The 20,384-nt window shown below is 37.6% G+C and overlaps 1 protein-coding gene across 1 annotated transcript in view; it reads left to right on the top strand.

Annotated features, from left to right (window-relative positions):
• The window catches only part of TBC1D19 (TBC1 domain family member 19), a 186,461-nt gene that overhangs the window by 60,235 nt on the left and 105,842 nt on the right, over window positions 1-20,384 (top strand). Inside the window, exons 2-3 of the mRNA XM_049790236.1 lie at window positions 16,154-16,226; window positions 18,606-18,651. Coding sequence (XP_049646193.1) covers window positions 16,154-16,226; window positions 18,606-18,651 — 119 coding nt within the window. The remainder of the gene's footprint in view (window positions 1-16,153; window positions 16,227-18,605; window positions 18,652-20,384) is intronic.

Consider the following 20,384-nt stretch of genomic DNA (forward strand, 5'->3'; position numbering starts at 1 on the left):
CTGACATTCAAGTGACAGTTATCATCAACTGTGTGAGAAAGCCAAATGTTTTGATGCATACTCAGTTGCTCTTGACGAGGGCACAGATAGAACAGACACTGCACAGCTCACAATTGATTGCAATTTTGAATTGACAGAAGAGCTGCTCACAATAATTCCAATGCATGGCCAGACCACCACTAATGAGATATTTCATCATCTGTGTGATGCCATTGAGAATGCAGGTTTGCCATGGAAGAGGTTTGTTGGAATAATAACCGATGGAGCGCCATCGAAAACAGGGAGGAAAAATGGACTGGTGGCACTTGTTCAAAAAAAACTTGAAGAGGAGGGTGTAGAGAAGGCCATTGCTCTTCACTGCATTATCTATCTGCAGGCCCTTTGCAGTAAATGCCTGCTGTGTAACAATGTGATGTCTGTTGTTGTGAAATGCATTAACCAAATCAGATCCAGGGGCTTAAAACACAGGAGGTTTCATGCCTTTTTTTTTAGAGGAAATGGAGTCAGAATATGTAGATGTGCTCTATTTCACCGGAGGTACTTTGTCTCAGCAGGGGAAATGTCCTGAAAAGATTTTTTTTTTTTTTGAATGGCTTGTGTACTTTTATTATTCTGTGCTCTTTTCTGACAGTCTTCAAATAAATTCAGATTTTTTTTTATAGGACTGAAACCTTATCACAATCATTTATGTAATCAAGATATCCAAATAAAGAGAAAAAAAAATAATCTTAAAAAAAAAAAATCTGAAAAGATTTTTTGAGTTGAGAGCAGAAGTGAAAGCCTTCATGGCGAAGGATGGGAATGCTGTTTCTGAGTTGAGTGATCACAAATGGCTCATGGACTTAGCTTTTCTCGTTGACATCACACAGTGAAGTGCTTACTTTTAATGAAGCTCAACATATCACTTGTTTTCTTTGAAGACTTTTGCTTTTTTTGTATTGTTTATAAAAATGGCATACTTGCCTAAGGACACTTAGAGTTTCTCCTGTTATCTTCTAAAAGGCTCATAGATCTGTATTTTTGTCTTTAAGTTGGTGATTGTTTAAGATAATTTTTGTGAAGCCTGAAGTCTGTGTTTACATTTATTCTTTGGGGCAAGGGATGCTGCTCATATCAGATTGTTCCAGTATAGAGTATTGGAATAGACCATCTTTGGCTCTTTTGGGTTGCCTTTTTTCTTTGTCAAACGTCAGTTGTCTAGTTGTCTATATTGCTGGTATTTCTAGGCTTTATGTTCTGTCTCATTGATCTTTTTGACTTTTCATTCATTGATATTGCACTGTCTTATTATTTTACAATGAGTTGAAATTCAGTGGCAGTAGTTCTCTAGTGTGATTGTTTTTCAGGTCTTCAGAATTTCCAGTATTTCTTCAGTATTGTACTTGAGAAATATTTATGTCTCTGTATGTATGTGTGCATGTGTATGTGTGTATTTTGTTATTTAAAGCCTCATATTGAGTTTCTCTTTGTTTTTTGAGGCAAGATTTTAGTAGCAAATTTATTTTCAATAGATAATTTTTTTTTTTTGTGGTTTTTGGGTCACACCCAGCAGTGCTCAGGGGTTATTCCTGGCTCCAGGCTCAGAAATAGCTCCTGGCAGGCACAGGGGACCTGTGCAAACGCCTTAACCTCCATGCTATTTCTCCGGCCCCAAGTGATAAGTTATTTTATTTTATTTTTTTGGTTTTTGGGCCACCCCCGGCGGTGCTTAGAGGTTACTCCTGGCTGTCTGCTCAGAAATAACTCCTGGCAGGCACAGGGGACCATATGGGACACCGGGATTCAAACCAACCACCTTTGGTCCTGGATCGGCTGCTTGCAAAGTAAACACCGCTGTGCTATCTCTCCGGGCCCAAGTGATAAGTTATTAAGCATATCTTTGCCATGAGGAATTAAAGAGTAGAGTATTAAGCTCTACTCTATTACTTTTTAATTTTTTGGGCCACACTCATTGATGGTCAGGCATTATTACTGACTCTGCATTTAGGAATTACTCCTGGTAGTATTCTTGGAACCATATGGGATTCTGGAATTAAACCCTGGTTGACTGACTACAGCCAATGCAAGTGCTGTACCTGATGTAACATCTCTCTGTCCCCAGTTTTACTCTTCATTGAAAATATTTTTTTAATCTATTACATTTAACTCAAATTTGATGAATTGATAGTTAAATAAATCAATGATTTTTTAAGAAAAATTGCAGAAAATAAGTAATGACAAAACTTTTTTGTTTTTAAAAGTTTTGTGTTTCAAAATTATAAATAAGAGGTATATATTTTGTTTGTTGTAAACCCATTTGGAACTTGCTGCAATGGAGAAGTATTTATTTACGGGGGGGACTATGCTCAGGATTTATTCCTGGCTCTGTGCTCAGGGATTACTCCCAGTAGGGCACAGAGTACCATATGAGATGCTGGGGGTTGAACTCAGGTCAGCTGTGTGCAAGGCAGATATCCTACCTGCTGTACTGTTGCTCTGGCCTATTCCCTTTTCTTTTGAATCCTTATGATATTAAATAGATACAACACATATTTATTGATTATATATTTTTGTTAGCTTTTGTTTTGTTTTATTTTTGCAGTGTTGGAAATTAAGCCCAAGGCTAATGCATCTAAAACAAGAAAAAACTCCATACTGAGCCATATCCCAGGCACTGATTGTTTACTTAGTGCTTGAGGATGGATGGGAGCAGGCAGGGAGTGTATTTCTGGTTTTGTGCAAAATCCTAAGCCCCTAGAGCTACAACAGTAAATTAGCTAAAGTTCCACCTTCATGGATGGACAATAATGTTGCAGGCATATAGACTACCTATGCTCTGGTGAATTTTGGATTACATCTGTGATGCTTCCTAAATCCCTGTTGCCTAGTGAAGTCTAAGCGGTTGAGCAGTAGCCTCTTAAACTTATTTACTAAATCCCTTGATAGCATCATTTTTCCTTGTGGTTGATTCAATCTTGTGTTGTTTTGTTCATCATAGTCCTAAGCATACAAAATCCATTGCTAATATTGCTAATCTCATCACTCACTTAATGAGGAAATTGCATAACAATGCATTTCTCAGAATGTATCCTATTAAGCCAGGCATGACAGTAAATACAAATGCAGGATTCCTCACTCATAATGGAGAGACTGCATTTTGGAATTCAGAGTTTTTTAAAATTCAGAAAGAAAATTCATTCTTACTCTATACGCTATTTAGTATCTGTACCATGATCTTGCAGTGCTTTATAATTATCCTCATTACTATGTCTGCCAGCAAAGCATATGAATTTTCACACTGTGTCATAAATAAGGTCTGTAAATAGTCTCAGATCAATTCAGGGTAGATCACATTTTGCCACTAAAGGAGTTCAAGTCAGGACAGGTTTTCTGTCAGCTCAGTTGTGAAAAAGATTTGGTCTCAGAGCTTTTCAGGGTTTGGTATTTCAAATAAAAGACTATACATAGGATACCAGCAGTTATTAATTGCTTTGATATAATAAAACCTAGGGCAAAAGAATAGCAAGATAAAGTACAGTAAAACAGGATTATATGGAGACCCCAAAATATATGTTTGCTCGATCATAGGAGAAATAAAAATAATGTTATAGATGATTTATATCCCATGATTTATACCCGATAGCATAGATATATAACAGAAATCTGTTCATTTTTAGAGACTTCTTTATAATCAGCTTTGATATTAGACATTTTACCAAGTGACTACTTGTTATGTACATTTTAGACTTTAACATGAGAACTTTTCCTACCACCAACATTTTATGCACTATTTTGTCTGAGAATGTTCAAAAAGTATCAGAATAGTGGTGTTCACCCAACTTAACTAGAAAAGTATCACAGAATATGTCAAAGCCAAGAAGGAATTATTTTTATTTTCCCTACTATTTTCCTTTCAGTATATTATTTTCCTACTATTTTCCTTTTCAGTATATTAATTACAATGATCTTGTTTTAAAAAGTACATATGTAGATAGATAAGTTTTGTTACTTAGCATCATTGTGGTGACATGGAATTTTGTGTTTTTATAAAAGGATTTTGGGGCTTGTGTTTGTGTTTTTTGGGGGGTTGTCTTTCTGAGTTATTTTGTTATAAAGTCAACATGAATTTAAAAAATTTTTAATTGAATATACTTGGGCTGGAGTGATAATATAGAGGGTATATTTGCCTTGCATGTGGTCTACTTTGGTTCTATCCTTGGCATCTGATATGATACCCCGACCAGGAGTTATTCCTGAATGCAGAGTTAGGAGTAACTCCTAAGTACTGCTGGGCCCCAAACCAGCAAAAATTTAATTTATTCATTCATTCTCTAAACACTAAAATAATAGCCTAATTCTAAATTTGATGTTTTAGCGCAAGATCAGCTTTGTTATTTTGTATTATCATGCATTATTTGTATTTAAAATGGATGTTATGAAAAACCACAAATGTTATTTCCATTCCATTATGTGTTTAATAAGTCTTGTTGCTTAGATTGCTATTATAAATAATAGAATTTTGAAAGGAAGGAACCTGAAAGAAGATAGGCTTTGGAGAGAGAAAGAATAATATAATTGATGTACTCTTGTTATAAGTCTCAAATGCCAGATCATCTTAATGCTAGTGTCTTACTCTGATGGATCATCAGCAAGCACATGAAAAGTGTTCATCATCACTTATGAGTAAGAAAGTCCAAATCAAGATGACAATGAGATATCTCATACTAATGAGTAGGGCACCTATGAAAAACACCAGGAACAATCTATGTTGCTGGAAATATGGTGAGAAAGAAAACTTATCTACTACTGATAGGAATATTGTCTGGTTCAGCCTCTATGGAAAATAGTTTGGAGATTTCTCACTAAACTAAAAATTGGGCTTCCATGTGACCTAGCAATCCTACTTCTGGATATCAACCCTGGGACACAGAAACATCTACACAGAAACATTCTTTCAAAAGAACTTATACACACTATTTTTCTTTGTAGCACTTAGTAGAATATCTAAATTATAGAATCAACCTAGGTATCCAATGATAAAAAAGCTGTTAATCTAATGGATTATGAAAATGTATATATATATATATATATATATATATGCACAATGGAATACTGTACAGCTATAAGGGATGATGAAATCCTTCTACTCATTGTAATGTGGATAGAACTGGAAGATATCATGTTAAGTGAATAAGGCAGATGAAGGACAAGCAAAATGATTTAACTTATTTGCAATCTATAGCATAACTGGATGAAGAAATGCAGTGCAGTAAAGGGAGATTGTCTATACTCTAGGATAACCCCAAAGTATAGGGAGGAGGACAGATAGAAATTAATTGAGGGGGGGAAATAAGAAGCAGAATGGAAGTAACTGGGGGCAATAGAGGTCAAGGGCCTAAGATAGTCAGTGATGTAGAGAAATGATATAGCATATATACAAGCCACAAAAATAACAAATAAAAATAACACTGGAAACATGAGATCTAAACTACAACAATGAAATCTAAAACCTTTTAGCTTGCTAAAAGAGGCAGGCTGAAGTGTGTGGGAGGGAACTGGTAAAGAGAAGTTGACACTGGTGGTGGAATTAGTGCTGGAACATTATATGTATAAAATTCATCTGTGCAAAGCTTTGTAAACTATTGTTTTAATACGATTTTTTAAATGCTAGCACCTTACTAAATAATTTTGAAATTATATCTTAAATTTTGTTAGCATTTCCCCATCTTTATCAAAAATATACCATGCATAGATACTGTAGAACTCATTGAGGAGTAAAGAAATTGGCATGCATTTGTTAATTGTAGGAAATGAAAACTAAAGGTCTTTAGTATTGAAAGGCCTTTTTGGTGAAATATTAATTTCTTTTTTCTCTTTTTTCTTTCCGGTGTGAGAAAAACAAAATTGAACCACTGAAATTGATATGTGAAATATATTTTAGGGATCCTGATTGTTTTTTTTGTAAACCAGGGAGGGTTTCATCCTTATTCATATGTACCTTGACCACTGTTATGAAGATAAGACAATAAAGGAAGTGAAGTATTGTGTAGGCTTCAAAGTAAGAATTCTTTAGTGAAGGCCACGTTACAATGGGAAGAAGGATATTGGTTATTAAAATGTGACCTGAAAGCTGTTTTGAACCATAAAGCAATGTTATGATCAAGGGCCAAAAAGTGAGTGGTTGAACTGAGTAAGCAGGGGTGGGGGTGGAGTGTGGGTGTCATTGTGAGAAAGTCAGCAAGAGAAGCCCAGTTGGGTCCATTCTCAGGTGAATGAAGACTGAGCAGGGCTGAAACTGTACAACACAGAGTTTGTGTAAGTCATGGTTGATTCAGCTTGAACTGAATCAGAATTTCCATTGTGAAACCTAAATTTATTTATGACTAAATATGTAGATGTATATACCTGTCTATAAAATAAAAATCCACGGGTTGTGAGATCACCCCAGGCACCATATTTCTAACCCCCAGGCAGATGGGTCTGAAGGGTAGCGGTGAAGAAATAACAAACCAAGCCAGTTAGGAGAGAGGCAAGAGTCCAGTCTGTGCCTGGTGGTGTCTCTGAGTGTGAAGCCAAAACTAACTTTTCTTATTACACCAGTACAAGTCCACCAGCATGTGAAGGTCCAGAGTGAGATAAAAGTACCTATCCAAAGGGCTTTTGCATATCAAAGGAAGAGGTTTAAGGAAGAGAAAGGCTGAGGACCACCTTTGTCTTGGGCTAATAGCTGGGTGTCATCCTACAGTTCCACCCTTTTGGTGTAAAAGGAAACAAATTTTATAGCTTTTGTTTTGTTTTATGCCCCATTGCAAACAAGATTTAGTATCCAACTTTTATGGTTTAATATTAATTTGCACAGTTCCAAGGAAATGCATAATGTTGTTAGATTTTTTTTAAAAAAATTTCTCAGCTATCCTAGTGAATGTTTCTCAATTGCTACAATGTTCGTGTATTTTATGTAACAACTTATTCTCAAATTATGTTTGCAAAAATGTTCTCATGTTTTGGTCCACAGAAGTCTATGGAAAGGAACTTGGACACTATAAACTCTTATTACAGTGCTCATTATAAGAATGTTTTAGCAAACTTATTTTCAAATGATATATATATCTGCAGAAATGTTCTTGTGACTTATGGAGCCCGAGTAATAAAGCAGTGGAAGAGTGTTTACCTTTCATGCAGCTAACCCAGGACGACTTCTGTTTGATCACCCGGTGTCCCAGATGGTCCCCCAAGCCATGATTGATTTCTGAGTGCATAGCCAGGAGTAACCCCTGAGTGTCACCGGGTGTGACCCAAAAACCAAAAAAAAAAAAAAAAAACCCAAATAAATAAAAAAGAAATGTTCTTCTGATTTTATTTTTTTATTTAAAGAAGTTTATGAAAAGGAACTTGGATGTTCTATACTCTTATTACAGTGCTCGGTGTAAGACTGTTTAAGAATTTTTTTTTTTCTTTTGTAGTGGAGCTGAGGATTTTAACAAATGAGTTAGTTTAGGGACTTGAAAAGGGCACAATTTAACTCAAAACACTTTGTGTTCTTGTTTTTTTCCAAAATGGCTACATTTTTCTTTTTTTTTTTCTTTTTTTTTTTTGTAATATTTTTTTTAATCACTCTTGTTAGTCCTTTAGTCCCTTTGTGTTTCCTTTCTTTTTTTTTTTTTTTTTTTTTTTACCAGTGCAACATTCCCATCACCAATGTCCCAAGTCTCCCTCCTCCCCACCCGACCCCCGCCTGTACTCTAAACAGGTTCTCAATTTCCCTCATACATTCTCATTATTAGGACAGTTCAAAATGTAGTTATTTATCCAACTAAACTCATCACTCTTTGTGATGAGCTTCCTGAGGTGAGCTGGAACTTCCAGCTCTTTTCTCTTTTGTGTCTGAAAGTTATTATTGCAAGAATGTCTTTCATTTTTCTTAAAACCCATAAATGTGTGAGACCATTCTGCATTTTTCTCTCCCTCTCTGACTTATTTCACTCAGCATAATAGATTCTGTGTACATCCATGTATAGGAAAATTTCATGACTTCATCTCTCCTGACAGCTGCATAATATTCCATTGTGTATATGTACCACAGTTTCTTTAGCCATTCGTCTGTTGAAGGGCATCTTGGTTGTTTCCAGAGTCTTGCTATGGTAAATAGAGCTGCAATGAATATAGGTGTAATGAAGGGGTTTTTGTATTGTATTTTTGTGTTCCTAGGGTATATTCCTAGGAGTGGTATAGCTGGATCGTATGGGAGCTCGATTTCCAGTTTTTGGAGGAATCTCCATATTGCTTTCCATAAAGGTTGAACTAGACGGCATTCCCACCAGCAGTGGATAAGAGTTCCTTTCTCCCCACATCCCCGCCAACACTGTTTATTCTCATTCTTTGTGATGTGTGCCATTCTCTGGGGTGTGAGGTGGTATCTCATCGTTGTTTTGATTTGCATCTCCCTGATGATTAGTGATGTGGAGCACTTTTTCATGTGTCTTTTGGCCATCTGTATTTCTTCTTTGTCAAAGTGTCTGTTCATTTCTTCTCCCCATTTTTTGATGGGATTAGATGTTTTTTTCTTGTAAAGTTCTGTCAGTGCCTTATATATTTTGGAGATTAGCCCCTTATCTGATGGGTATTGGGTGAATAGTTTCTCCCACTCAGTGGGTGGCTCTTGTATCTTGGGCACTATTTCCTTTGAGGTGCAGAAGCTTCTCAGCTTAATATATTCCCATCTGTTAATTTCTGCTTTCACTTGCTTGGAGAGTGCAGTTTCTTCCTTGAAGATGCCTTTAGCCTCAATGTCCTGGAGTGTTTTACCTACGTATTGTTCTATATATCTTATGGTTTTGGGGCTGATATCAAGGTCTTTAATCCATTTGGATTTTACCTTCGTACATGATGTTAGCTGGGTGTCTAAGTTCAATTTTTTTGCAAGTGGCTACCCAGTTGTGCCAACACCACTTGTTGAAGAGGCTTTCTTTGTTCCATTTAGGATTTTTTGCTCCTTTATCAAAAATTAGGTGATTGTATGTCTGGGGAACATTCTCTGAGTATTCAAGCTTATTCCACTGATCTGAGGGCCTGTCCTTATTCCAATATCATGCTGTTTTGATAACTATTGCTTTGTAGTAAAGTTTAAAGTTGGGGAAAGTAATTCCTCCCATATTCTTTTTCCCAATGATTACTTTAGCTATTCGAGGGTGTTTATTGTTCCAAATAAATTTCAAAAGTGCCTGGTCCACTTCTTTGAAGAATGTCATGGGTATCTTTAGGGGGATCGCATTAAATCTGTACAGTGCTTTGGGGAGTATTGCCATTTTAATGATGTTAATCCTGCCAATCCATGAGCAGGGTATGTGCTTCCATTTCCGCGTGTCCTCTCTTATTTCTTGGAGCAGAGTTTTATAGTTTTCCTTGTATAGGTCCTTCACATTTTTAGTCAAGTTGATTCCAAGATATTTGAGTTTGTGTGACACTATAGTGAATGGAGTTGTTTTCTTAATGTCCATTTCTTCCTTATTAGTATTGGTGTATAGAAAGGCCATTGATTTTTGTGTGTTAATTTTGTAGCCTGCCACCTTGCTATATGAGTCTATTGTTTCTAGAAGCTTTTTGGTAGAGTCTTTGGGGTTTTCTAAGTAGAGTATCATGTCATCTGCAAACAGTGAGAGCTTGACTTCTTCCTCTCCTATCTGGATTCCCTTGATATCCTTTTCTTGCCTAATCGCTATAGCGAGTACTTCCAGTGCTATGTTGAATAGGAGTGGTGAGAGAGGACAGCCTTGTCTTGTGCCAGAATTTAGAGGAAAGACTTTCAGTTTTTCTCCATTGAGGACAATATTTGCCTCTGGCTTGTGGTAGATGGCCTTAACTATATTGAGAAAGGTTCCTTCCATTCCCATCTTGCTGAGAGTTTTGATCAAGAATGGGTGTTGGACCTTGTCAAATGCTTTCTCTGCGTCGATTGATATGATCATGTGATTTTTATTTTTCTTGCTGTTGATGTTGTGTATTATGTTGATAGATTTACGGATGTTAAACCAGCCTTGCATTCCTGGAATGAAACCTACTTGATCGTAGTGGATGATCTTCTTAATGAGGCATTGAATCCTATTTGCCAGGGTTTTGTTGAAGATCTTTGCATCTGCATTCATCAGCGATATTGGTCTGTAATTTTCTTTTTTCATAGCATCTCTGTCTGGTTTAGGTATCAAGGTAATGTTGGCTTCATAAAAGCTATTTGGAAGTTTTCCTGTTTTTTCAATTTCATGAAAGAGTCTTGCCAGGATTGGCAGTAGTTCCTCTTGAAAGGTTTGAAAGAATTCATTAGTAAATCCATCTGGGCCTGGGCTTTTGTTTTTGGGCAGACATTTGATTACTTTCTTAATTTCCTCAATAGTAATGGGTGTGTTTAGATATGCTACATCCTCTTCATTCAATCGTGGAAGATTATAAGATTCCAAAAATTTATCCATTTCTTCCAGGTTTTCATTTTTAGTGGCATAGAGTTTCTCAAAGTAGTTTCTGATTACCCTTTGAATCTCTACCATATCAGTAGTGATCTCTCCTTTTTCATTCCTAATACGAGTTATCAAGTTTCTCTCTCTTTCTTTCTTTGTTAGTTTTGCCAGTGGTCTATCAATCTTGTTTATTTTTTCAAAGAACCAACTTCTGCTTTCGTTGATCTTTTGGATGGTTTTTCTGGTTTCCACTTCATTGATTTCTGCTCTCAGCTTTGTTATTTCCTTCTGCCTCCCTATTTTTGGATCCTTTTGTTGAGCACTTTCTAATTCTATGAGCTGCGTCATTAAGCTATTCAGGTATGCCCCTTCTTCTTTCCTGATGTGTGCTTGCAAAGCTATAAATTTTCCTCTCAGTACTGCTTTTGCTGTGTCCCATAGGTTCTGATAATTTGTGTCTCCATTGTCATTTGTTTTCAGGAAGGTTTTGATTTCCTCTTTGATTTCATCTCGGACCCTACTGATTATTCAGTATGAGGCTATTTAACTTCCAGGTGTTAAAATTTTTCTTCTGTGTCCCTTTGTAGTTTATATATAATTTCAGGGCTTTGTGGTCAGCAAAGGCAGCCTGCAAAATTTCTATCCTCTTGATATTATGGAGGTATGTTTTGTGTGCTAACATGTAGTCTATCCTAGAGAATGTCCCATGTACATTAGAGAAAAATGTGTATCCCAGGCTTCTGGGGGTGGAGTGTCCTGTATATATCTACTAGGCCTCTTTCTTCCATTTCTCTCCTCAGGTCTAGTATATTCTTGTTGGGTTTCAGTCTGGTTGACCTGTCTAGTGTTGACAATGCCGTGTTGAGGTCTCCCACAATTATTGTGTTGTTATTGATATTATTTTTCAGATTTGTCAACAGTTGTATTAAATATTTTGCTGGCCCCTCATTCGGTGCATATATGTTTAGGAGGGTGATTTCTTCCTGCTGTACATATCCCTTGATTAATACAAAATGTCCATCTTTGTCCCTTACAACTTTCCTAAGTATAAAGTTTGCATCATCTGATATTAATATGGCCACTCCTGCTTTTTTTTGGGTGTTGTTTGCTTGGATGATTTTCCTCCAGCCTTTTATTTTGAGTCTATGTTTGTTCTGACTATTCAGGTGCGTTTCTTGTAGGCAGCAGAAGGTTGGATTGAGTTTTTTGATCCATTTAGCCACTCTGTGTCTCTTAACTGGTGCATTTAGTCCATTGACATTGAGAGAAAGAATTGTCCTGGGAGTTAGTGCCATCTTTATATTAAAGTTTGGTGTGTCTGTTGGTAAGCCTTGTCTTAAAGTATGCCGTTCAGTTTTTCTTTTAAGAATGGTTTTGAGTCTGTGAAGTTTTTGAGCTGTTGTTTGTCTGTGAAACTATGTATTGTTCCTTCAAACCTGAAAGTGAGTTTTGCTGGGTGCAGTATTCTAGGCGAAGCATTTATTTCATTGAGTTTTGTCACTATGTCCCACCACTGCCTTCTGGCCTTGAGTGTTTCTGGTGACAGGTCTGCAGTAAATCTCAAGGATGTTCCCTTGAATGTAATTTCTCTTTTCGATCTTGCTGCTTTCAGAATTCTGTCTCTATCTATGGGATTCGTCATTGTGACTAGGATGTGTCTTGGGGTGTTTTTTCTGGGGTCTCTTTTAGTTGGCACTCTTCGGGCATGCAGGATTCGATCACATGTATTCATTATCTCTGGTAGTTTCTCTTTAATGATGTTCTTGACTGTTGATTCTTCCTGGAGATTTTCTTCCTGAGTCTCTGGGACTCCAATGATTCTTAAGTTGTTTCTGTTGAGCTTATCATAGACTTCTATTTTCATCTGTTCCCATTCTTTGAGTAATTTTTCCATTGTTTGATCATTTGCTTTGAGGCTTTTTTCCAATTTCTTCTGCTGTATGTAATTGTTATGTATCTCATTTTCCAGTGTACTGATTCTATCCTCAGCTGCTGTTAACCTGTGGGAAATCTCAAACATGTTTTTCTTCAATTCATCTACTGAGTTTCTCAGACCTGTTATTTGATCTGAAATTTCTGTTTGGAGTTTTCTCATTTCTATCTTCATATTCTCCTGATTCTTTTTAGTTTTCTCTTCTATACTTTGGTTGAGTTCTTTGAACATGTTCCATATTGCAACTCTAAACTCCTTATCTGAGAGACTGACTAGGTGGTTGGTCATGTTCAAGTCATCAGAGTTGCCATCTTCATTCTCTATGTCTGGCACTGGCCCGTGTTGTTTCCCCATTGTCACACTAGTACTGCGTGTTTTTCTACGTGTTGTGATTGTATTCATCGGCTAAATGCTGTGCACCGTCACGAAGGGGAGCGGAGCAACCGTGCTCCTCTGGCTTCTCCCTTTCTGGGCGTGTCGACTCACCTCCACGGAAGGCTCACAGGAAGGCAGGCTGGCAGATGAGCCGCACCCAGGATGAAATCAGGCCAAAAATGCAGGACAGCAGAGTAGAGAGGCAGAAGGGTGCTGGCATCTGAGATCCAGCGAAGTTCAGTGGCTCCTCCCTTTCTGGGCGTGTCGACTCACCTCCATGGAAGGCTCACGGGAAGGCAAACTCCCCGGAAAGCTCACAGGAAGGCAGGCTGGCTGATGAGCCGCACCAAGGGTGAAATCAGGCCGAAAATGCAGGACAGCAGAGTAGAGAGGCAGAAGGGTGCTGGCATCTGAGATCCAGCGAAGTTCAGTGGCCCTGTTTAAGAATTTTTAAATTAAGTGTAACTGCAGAAAGGTTCTAATGTTTATGTTCCAAGACATCTATGAAAAAATTTTTGTGAGATATATATGACAAATATGGAAAAAGCTGATTGTTTTGAGAATACATATGCATAATCTGACCTTTGACGCTTTTGCAGCCACTGCCTATGCAAAATAACAACCATGTTTCTAAATTCTGATCTGGGGTTTCCCCTCTGAAACTGTAGCTTCTCTCTCTGTCTCTCTCTCTGTCTGTCTCTCTCTCTGTCTCTGTCTCTCTCTGTCTCTGTCTCTGTCTCTCTCTCTCTGTCAGACTCCACAGTACACATTCTTCTTTGACTGCTCTTGAACTTTCACCCATGTCAACTATTTACTGTTGTTCTCCAGTCATGGTGACTTTAAAATAATATTTATGTAATTTAAACAACTGTAATTTACAGAATTTTTGATAGTTGAGTTTTAAGTACCAATGTGGACTTCTATCATCAGTGTTCCCATATTCCATCATCAGCCCACCTTGATAGGCAAATTTTCCAGCTTAGATCTCATGTTATCAGCGTTGATCAGTCTGTGCTTTGGATTTATAGCTATATCACTCTCCCACATCACCACCATAACCAAAGACCTGACCCTTATTTTCCATTACTTGCCTTTCTCATCTTCCTTCCTGTCTGAATTTCTTTTTCTCTCTGTTCTTTTCTTAGACTCTGGGGTCTTGAAAATGAAATCATCTGCATTTGTCTTTCTCTAGCAAGTTTACTTCACTCCACGTGATATCTTCCACTTTCAAACAGGTTTTGGCAAATCGCATGATTCATCATTCCTTGAAGCTGCACAGTATTTTGTTGATTATCTGTACATCTTCATAATCCATTCATCTGTGGTTGAACACCTAGGTTGATTCCTTAACTGAATACTAAATAATTCAAATAATATGGAATAAGTTATCTAATTACAAATAAGAATCTTTTGTGTAACATTTTATAAGATTTAGGTGTTAGGTGATCAGTGCTACCAAGCCATATCCACCATCAAAATGCCAAGTCCTTTCATTGGTATCTGTAATACTCTTTTTGTTCATCCCTCCCCTGCACCAACCACCATTCTTTGTTATGCAAAATTCTCTTGGCATTATTAGTGTTTGTTTTCTTTGACCTTTATTTTCTTCCTTTATTTATGTTCCATATATGTGAGTGATCATCCATATCTTTTTCTCCTTCTGACTAATTTTGTTTAACAAAATACCATGTAATTACATCCAATTTGCAGCAAAAGACAAAATTTCATCTTTTCATGTTGCTGAGTAGTCTACCATTATGCCAGGTTTTTGGGTCACACCTGGCAGCGCTCAGGGGTTACTCCTGGCTCTTTGCTCAGAATCGCTCCTGGCAGGCTCTGGAGACCATAGGTGATGCCAGGATTTGAACAACCATCCTTGTGCATGCAAGACAATTGCCCTACCTTCATGCTATCTCTCCGGCCTATATACCACAATTTCTTTACCAACTCATCTGTTGTTGATCACTGTCCCAGATCTTGACTACTGTAAATTGTGCTGCAGTGAACAAAGATGTGCATATATACTTCTCAAATTAGTGATTTTTGTCTTCTTGAGACTGGTGGCCAGGGATGGGATTACTTAATTGTAAAGTATTTCTAGTCTCATTGTTTTGAGAAGTCTCTGCACTGTTTTCCAATAAAGGTTGAGCCAGATTGTATCTCTACTAAGCAGTGAGTTAGGGTTGCTTTTAATCACCTCTCCATCAGCATTGATTGCTTAGAGCTTTTCTGACAGTCATTTTCATTGATGTGATGATATCACCTTATCCTTTATTGCATTTCCCTGAAAATCAGTGATGATGAACAATTTCATGTGCCTATTGGTAATCTGTCTATCTTATTTGAGGACGTATTTGTTCAGCTCTGCTTCTGATTTTTTGAGAAGGTTTGTGTTATCTTTGTGCATGATTTTTATATTTGTATTCTATCCTCTTGTCTGCTACACAATATGCAAATATCTTCTCCCCTTTAAAATAAAATAAAATAAAATATCTTTTATTTTAATCCTAGTTTCTTTTGTAGTGGAGGAACGTTTTGTTTTAATGTAGTCATATTTATTTTGCTTTTCCTTTCTTTTCAGTCTTCTTCAGTGTGTTTCACAGTCTCTATTACATGTACATGCATATATATATATATATATAAACTTGATTTGGGAGTAAATTCATTGATGCTCATGGGTTACTCATGAGTCTTTTGCTTGCAATATTGTTGTCTATGTGGTTTAGATATATAGACTTCAGCTCTACGCCACCTATGTGCTCGGGACCTGTCCCCTTGCCCTTCTTACCTCCCAGCACCTCTTCTCACTTGCCTCTACCCTCATTTCTTTCTCTCATGAGTTTAGCCATGTAGAACTGTGAGGATCATGGAGGAATTCTCTAGGCTGGAGGCATAGATCAGTGCCTAGCCACCTAGTGCCCACCTGGGATCCAAGGACAGAGCTGCCAGGGAGGTTGAACAGTTGGGAGTAGGACTCAACAGTCCAAAGAAGAGATAATGGGTGGTAGTTCCTGAGACTTCAAAGGGTTCATCGATGGGCTGAGCCTACAGTGAGTTCCTGTGTTTTCAAGAGTTGGTGAACAATAGGTGTGCAGCCTGATGGTTCAGGGAAGATATGGGAACATGCGTGCAACCTAGACTAGCCAGTAGGGGTCAGTGCTATGAATACTGTCAGCCTGCTTTTGCTCTCTGGTGGGGTCCGGTCCAAGATAGCATCCAGCATCTGTTTTAAGTGGAGATAAAAACTTTCTGTTATGGACTATTCCATATAGTTCTAAGTTTCTGTAACGTCCGGTAGGATTTTTACAATGATATGTGTTTGGGCACACCTTGTAAATATTACATAAGCAATAAATAGCAATCCAGATTATTAACTTTTGACTTGTCTTTACTATTCTTTTGTTCCTTTTTTTTTTAGGCCAGTCTCCAGAGACCTGAGATTAAACTTGAATCACTAAAAGAAGATATTAAGGAATTCTTTAAAATATCAGGTTTGTAGTTACTTTACACCCTAATTCTTTAAGGCAAAATAAGTAAAGTTTTTGCTTGGAGGAATTATTGTATCTTCAGTATTCAAAATTGTGTAACACTGACTGGATGACTTCCTCTGGGAAGTTAGAATTATTAGAATTTTTAAGAAATGATGCAAAAATCCAGAAATTGTGGAAATGATAGATCTTCATTAATTTTTTTTTTTTTTTTTGGTTTTTGGGCCACACCCGGTGACGCTCAGGGGTTACTCCTGGCTATGCGCTCAGAAGTCGCTCCTGGCTTGGGGGACCATATGGGACGCCGGGGGATCGAACCGCGGTCTGTCTCCTAGGCTAGCGCAGGTAAGGCAGGCACCTTACCTCCAGCACCACCGCCCGGCCCCAAGATCTTCATTAATTTTAAATACTCTAACTTCAGGGTCAAAATTATATTAAAAATATCTGTTGGGGCCGGAGGGATAGCATGGAGGTAAGGCGTTTGCCTTTCATGCAGAAGGACGGTGGTTCAAATCCTGGCATCCCATATGCTCCCCCGTGCCTGCCAGGGGCGATTTCTGAGAATAGAGCCAGGAGGGAGGGAGGGAGGGAGGAAAGAAAGAAAGAAAGAAAGAAAGAAAGAAAGAGAGAGAGAGAGAGAGAGAGAGAGAGAGAGAGAGAGAGAGAGAAAGAAAGAAAGAAAGAAAGAAAGAAAGAAAGAAAGAAAGAAAGAAAGAAAGAAAGAAAGAAAGAAAGAAAGAAAGAAAGAAAGAAAGAAAGAAAGAAAGAAAGAAAGAAAGAAAGAAAAAGAAAGAATATATGTTATGCTGGGTGAAATAAGTCAGAGGGAGAGTGATAGACACAGAATAGTATCACTCACCTATGGGTTTTATGGGTTTTAAGAAAAATAAAAGATATTTTTGTAATAATTCTCAGAGACAATAGTGATGAGGGTTAGAAGGTCCAGCTCACAATATAAAGCTCATTACACCGACAACTAACGTAACAATGTGAAGTAGAATGCCTGTCTCAAATATGGGGGGGAGGGGCAGGAGGGTAGGGAGGTGTGAGATTTGGGGCATTGGTGATAGGAATGTTGCACTGGTAAAGGGAGCATTCTTTATATGCCTGAAACCCAACTACAATCATGTTTGTAATCAAATTGTATAAATAAAGATATTAAAAAAGGAATATCCTTAGATAACTTGCCCTTTGCTTTTTCATTTGTTACCTTTTTCAATCTACACTTCCTTCATTTTCTTTCAAAGAAAAACAAAAAACATTTCAGCAAGGAATAAAATGTTCTCTTATCCTTGTTGCATTGATACTGTCTAATTATCTAGGTATATTTGAGTATTTAGCAGCCAGATTAATTGTCTGATGGCAGGTCAGAATAATGTGCTTCTGTTGTGCAGAAGTTTAAGATTTTCGTTTTTGGTTTTGTGCCACAGACAGCAGGGCTTACTTAGGGCTAACTCTTGACTCTGCTCTCAGGGATCATTTCTGGTAGGAATAGGAACTGTATATGGTGTTAAAGATCAAATCAGAGCCTGGAGTGTGCAAGGCAAGCGTCTTAATCTGCTTTTCTATCCCAGGTACTGGGTTGTTCAGAAGCTTACACAGTGATTAATTACATCGAGATAGATGTGATCTGTTTTGGTTATGTATCTGACAGTTTCTTGTTTTCGCTTGGACATTTCTTATAGCAGTGGTAGTGTAGAATCCAACATTTGCCATCTGTTCATTTGAGCACCTTAATAGCAGCAGAAGAAAATGTTTCTCACATCTTTGGAAAATGGAGAAATGGTTTTACATATCCGTGATGGTGCCGTGCAGTAAGGCCTTGCCAGTGCTAGCCTAGGATAGACTGTGGTTCGATCCCTTGGCATCCCATATGGTCCCTCGAGCAGGGGTGATACTGAGCGCATAGCCAGGAGTAATCCCTGAGCTAGGTGTCCAAAAATAATAAAACCGTGTTGGTTTTGAAAAAAATAAAATAAAACCATGTTGATGATGATTTTTTTTTTTTTGGTTTTGTTATTTGGGTCACACCCATCGGTGCTAGGGCTTACCTCTGGCTCTATGCTCAGTGATCACTGCTATAGAGCTCCAGTGACCACATGGGATGTCAGGGATCGAATCAGGTCAGGTCTGCTGTGTGCTAGGACAAATGCCCTACCTGCTGTCCTATTTCTCTGGCCTCAGTGGTGATAACTTTGCTACTTGTTAGCCAAGAAATATAGTCAGGAAATAATTAGTAAACAACACTTTGCACAACAATTGACAATGGATCAAGTTCTTACATAGGAAATATAAGTTATAAATCTTATAAAACATTTTAATGATAACATGCTTATTTTTAAAGCTGGTATGTTCACATACTTCTCTTTTTTTAAAAAACAGGTTGGGAGAAGAAGCTTCAGAATGCTGTTTATAGTGAACTGAGTGTGTGAGTTTTTCCTATTTTGAGCTATGTCATGTTTGGCTTGTTTACTTTGTAAGCAATTTATTGAAACAGTACCATATTGCTATGTAAACACTTTGTGTTACTGCATATTAGTATGTATGTATAGTATTTTAAGTATGTTAAAAATTACAGACTTGACAGAGAGTTAATAATGAATGGTAGGATTTAACCACCAAATGTTTTATATTAATAATTTATTCATGGGCCCGGATAGATAGCACAGCGGCGTTTGCCTTGCAAGCAGTCAATCCAGGACCAAAGGTGGTTGGTTCAAATCCCGGTGTCCCATATGGTCCCCCGTGCCTGCCAGGAGCTATTTCTGAGCAGACAGCCAGGAGTAACCCCTGAGCATTGCTGGGTGTGGCCCAAAAACAAAACAAACAAACAAAAATTTATTCATGTAGAGACTAAGATATTTCTCATAATTAATATTTTATGTAACTAAAGCATTCTTTCAATTGTTGACTTTTGCATTTTACCCATTTTTTTCTTTGCAACTGAATTCCAAACATAATTAATTTTTTTAAAAATTGATGTCATTATTAGTTATTAGAATACTAGTGTTTTAATTTAAACTTGACTTGCCCTCAGAATCTTTAAAGGTATATAGATCTATTTATAATTTATAAAAACAGATCTGGAATGTCAACTTTTTTGGATTATTCAATGATCCTTGTTCCTTTATTTTATTTTATTTTATTATTACTATTTTGTTTTGTTGTTTTTAGTTTTTGTGGCATACCTGGTTGTACTCAGTGGTTATTTCTGCTCTGCACTCAAGAGTCATTCCAGGGAACCGTACTAGATGCTGGTGATCAACCTGGGTCTAATGCATGCAAGGCAAATGCATGTACTCTCTGTATCCACTGTACTCACTCTCTGGCTCCATTACCAGCTTTATTTTTTAATTTCTGTGTGTCAGTACCATGCTAATCAGAGGTGACATATGTAGAACAATTAGCACAATTTCCTGTCATTAGTGACTTTAGGGTCTAATAAAGTTCTGATGTCTGCTGTTTTTATTCTTGTTATTTTTTTTGTTTGTTTGTTTTTGGGCCACACCCAGCAATGCTCAGGGGTTACTCCTGGCTGTCTGCTCAGAAATAGATCCTGGCAGGCACGGGGGATCATACGGGACACCGGGATTCGAACCAACCACCTTTGGTCCTAGATCGGCTGCTTGCAAGGCAAACGCCACTGTGCTATCTCTCCGGGCCCTATTCTTGTTATTTTTACTGATATCAGTATATCTGTGTCACTAACATCTCCAATCTCTAAATATTACTGTTTCCAACTTTCCCTCTTAATTAGCTGTTAACTGGAAAAACAAGAAAAATATTTTTGTTTACCAGAATTGTGTCTAAAATAAGGAGACTCAGGGCCAGAGTGACAGTACAGTGGGTAGGCCACTTGCCTTGCACACGGTCTACCTGGATTCAAACCCTAGCATCCCATATGGGCCCCCCAATCACTGCTAGTAGTGATTCCTGAGTGCAAAGTCAGAAATAATCATTAAGTGTCACAGGATGTGGCCCCAAAACAACAACAACATTAAAATAAGGAAATTCAAATTATTATCTGTAGACCTGGTTCTTTAGAAACATTTTCCCAATTAGTGTTTGCTTTTTACCTTACCACCATTATCCAGATGGATTTTGAACTTTTAAGTATAGGGCATCTACTAATTAAAGTTGGCTGTGTTGATTTCTTTGGTA

Source organism: Suncus etruscus, chromosome 16 (assembly GCF_024139225.1).
Source record: "Suncus etruscus isolate mSunEtr1 chromosome 16, mSunEtr1.pri.cur, whole genome shotgun sequence".
Taxonomy (NCBI): Eukaryota; Metazoa; Chordata; class Mammalia; order Eulipotyphla; family Soricidae; genus Suncus; species Suncus etruscus.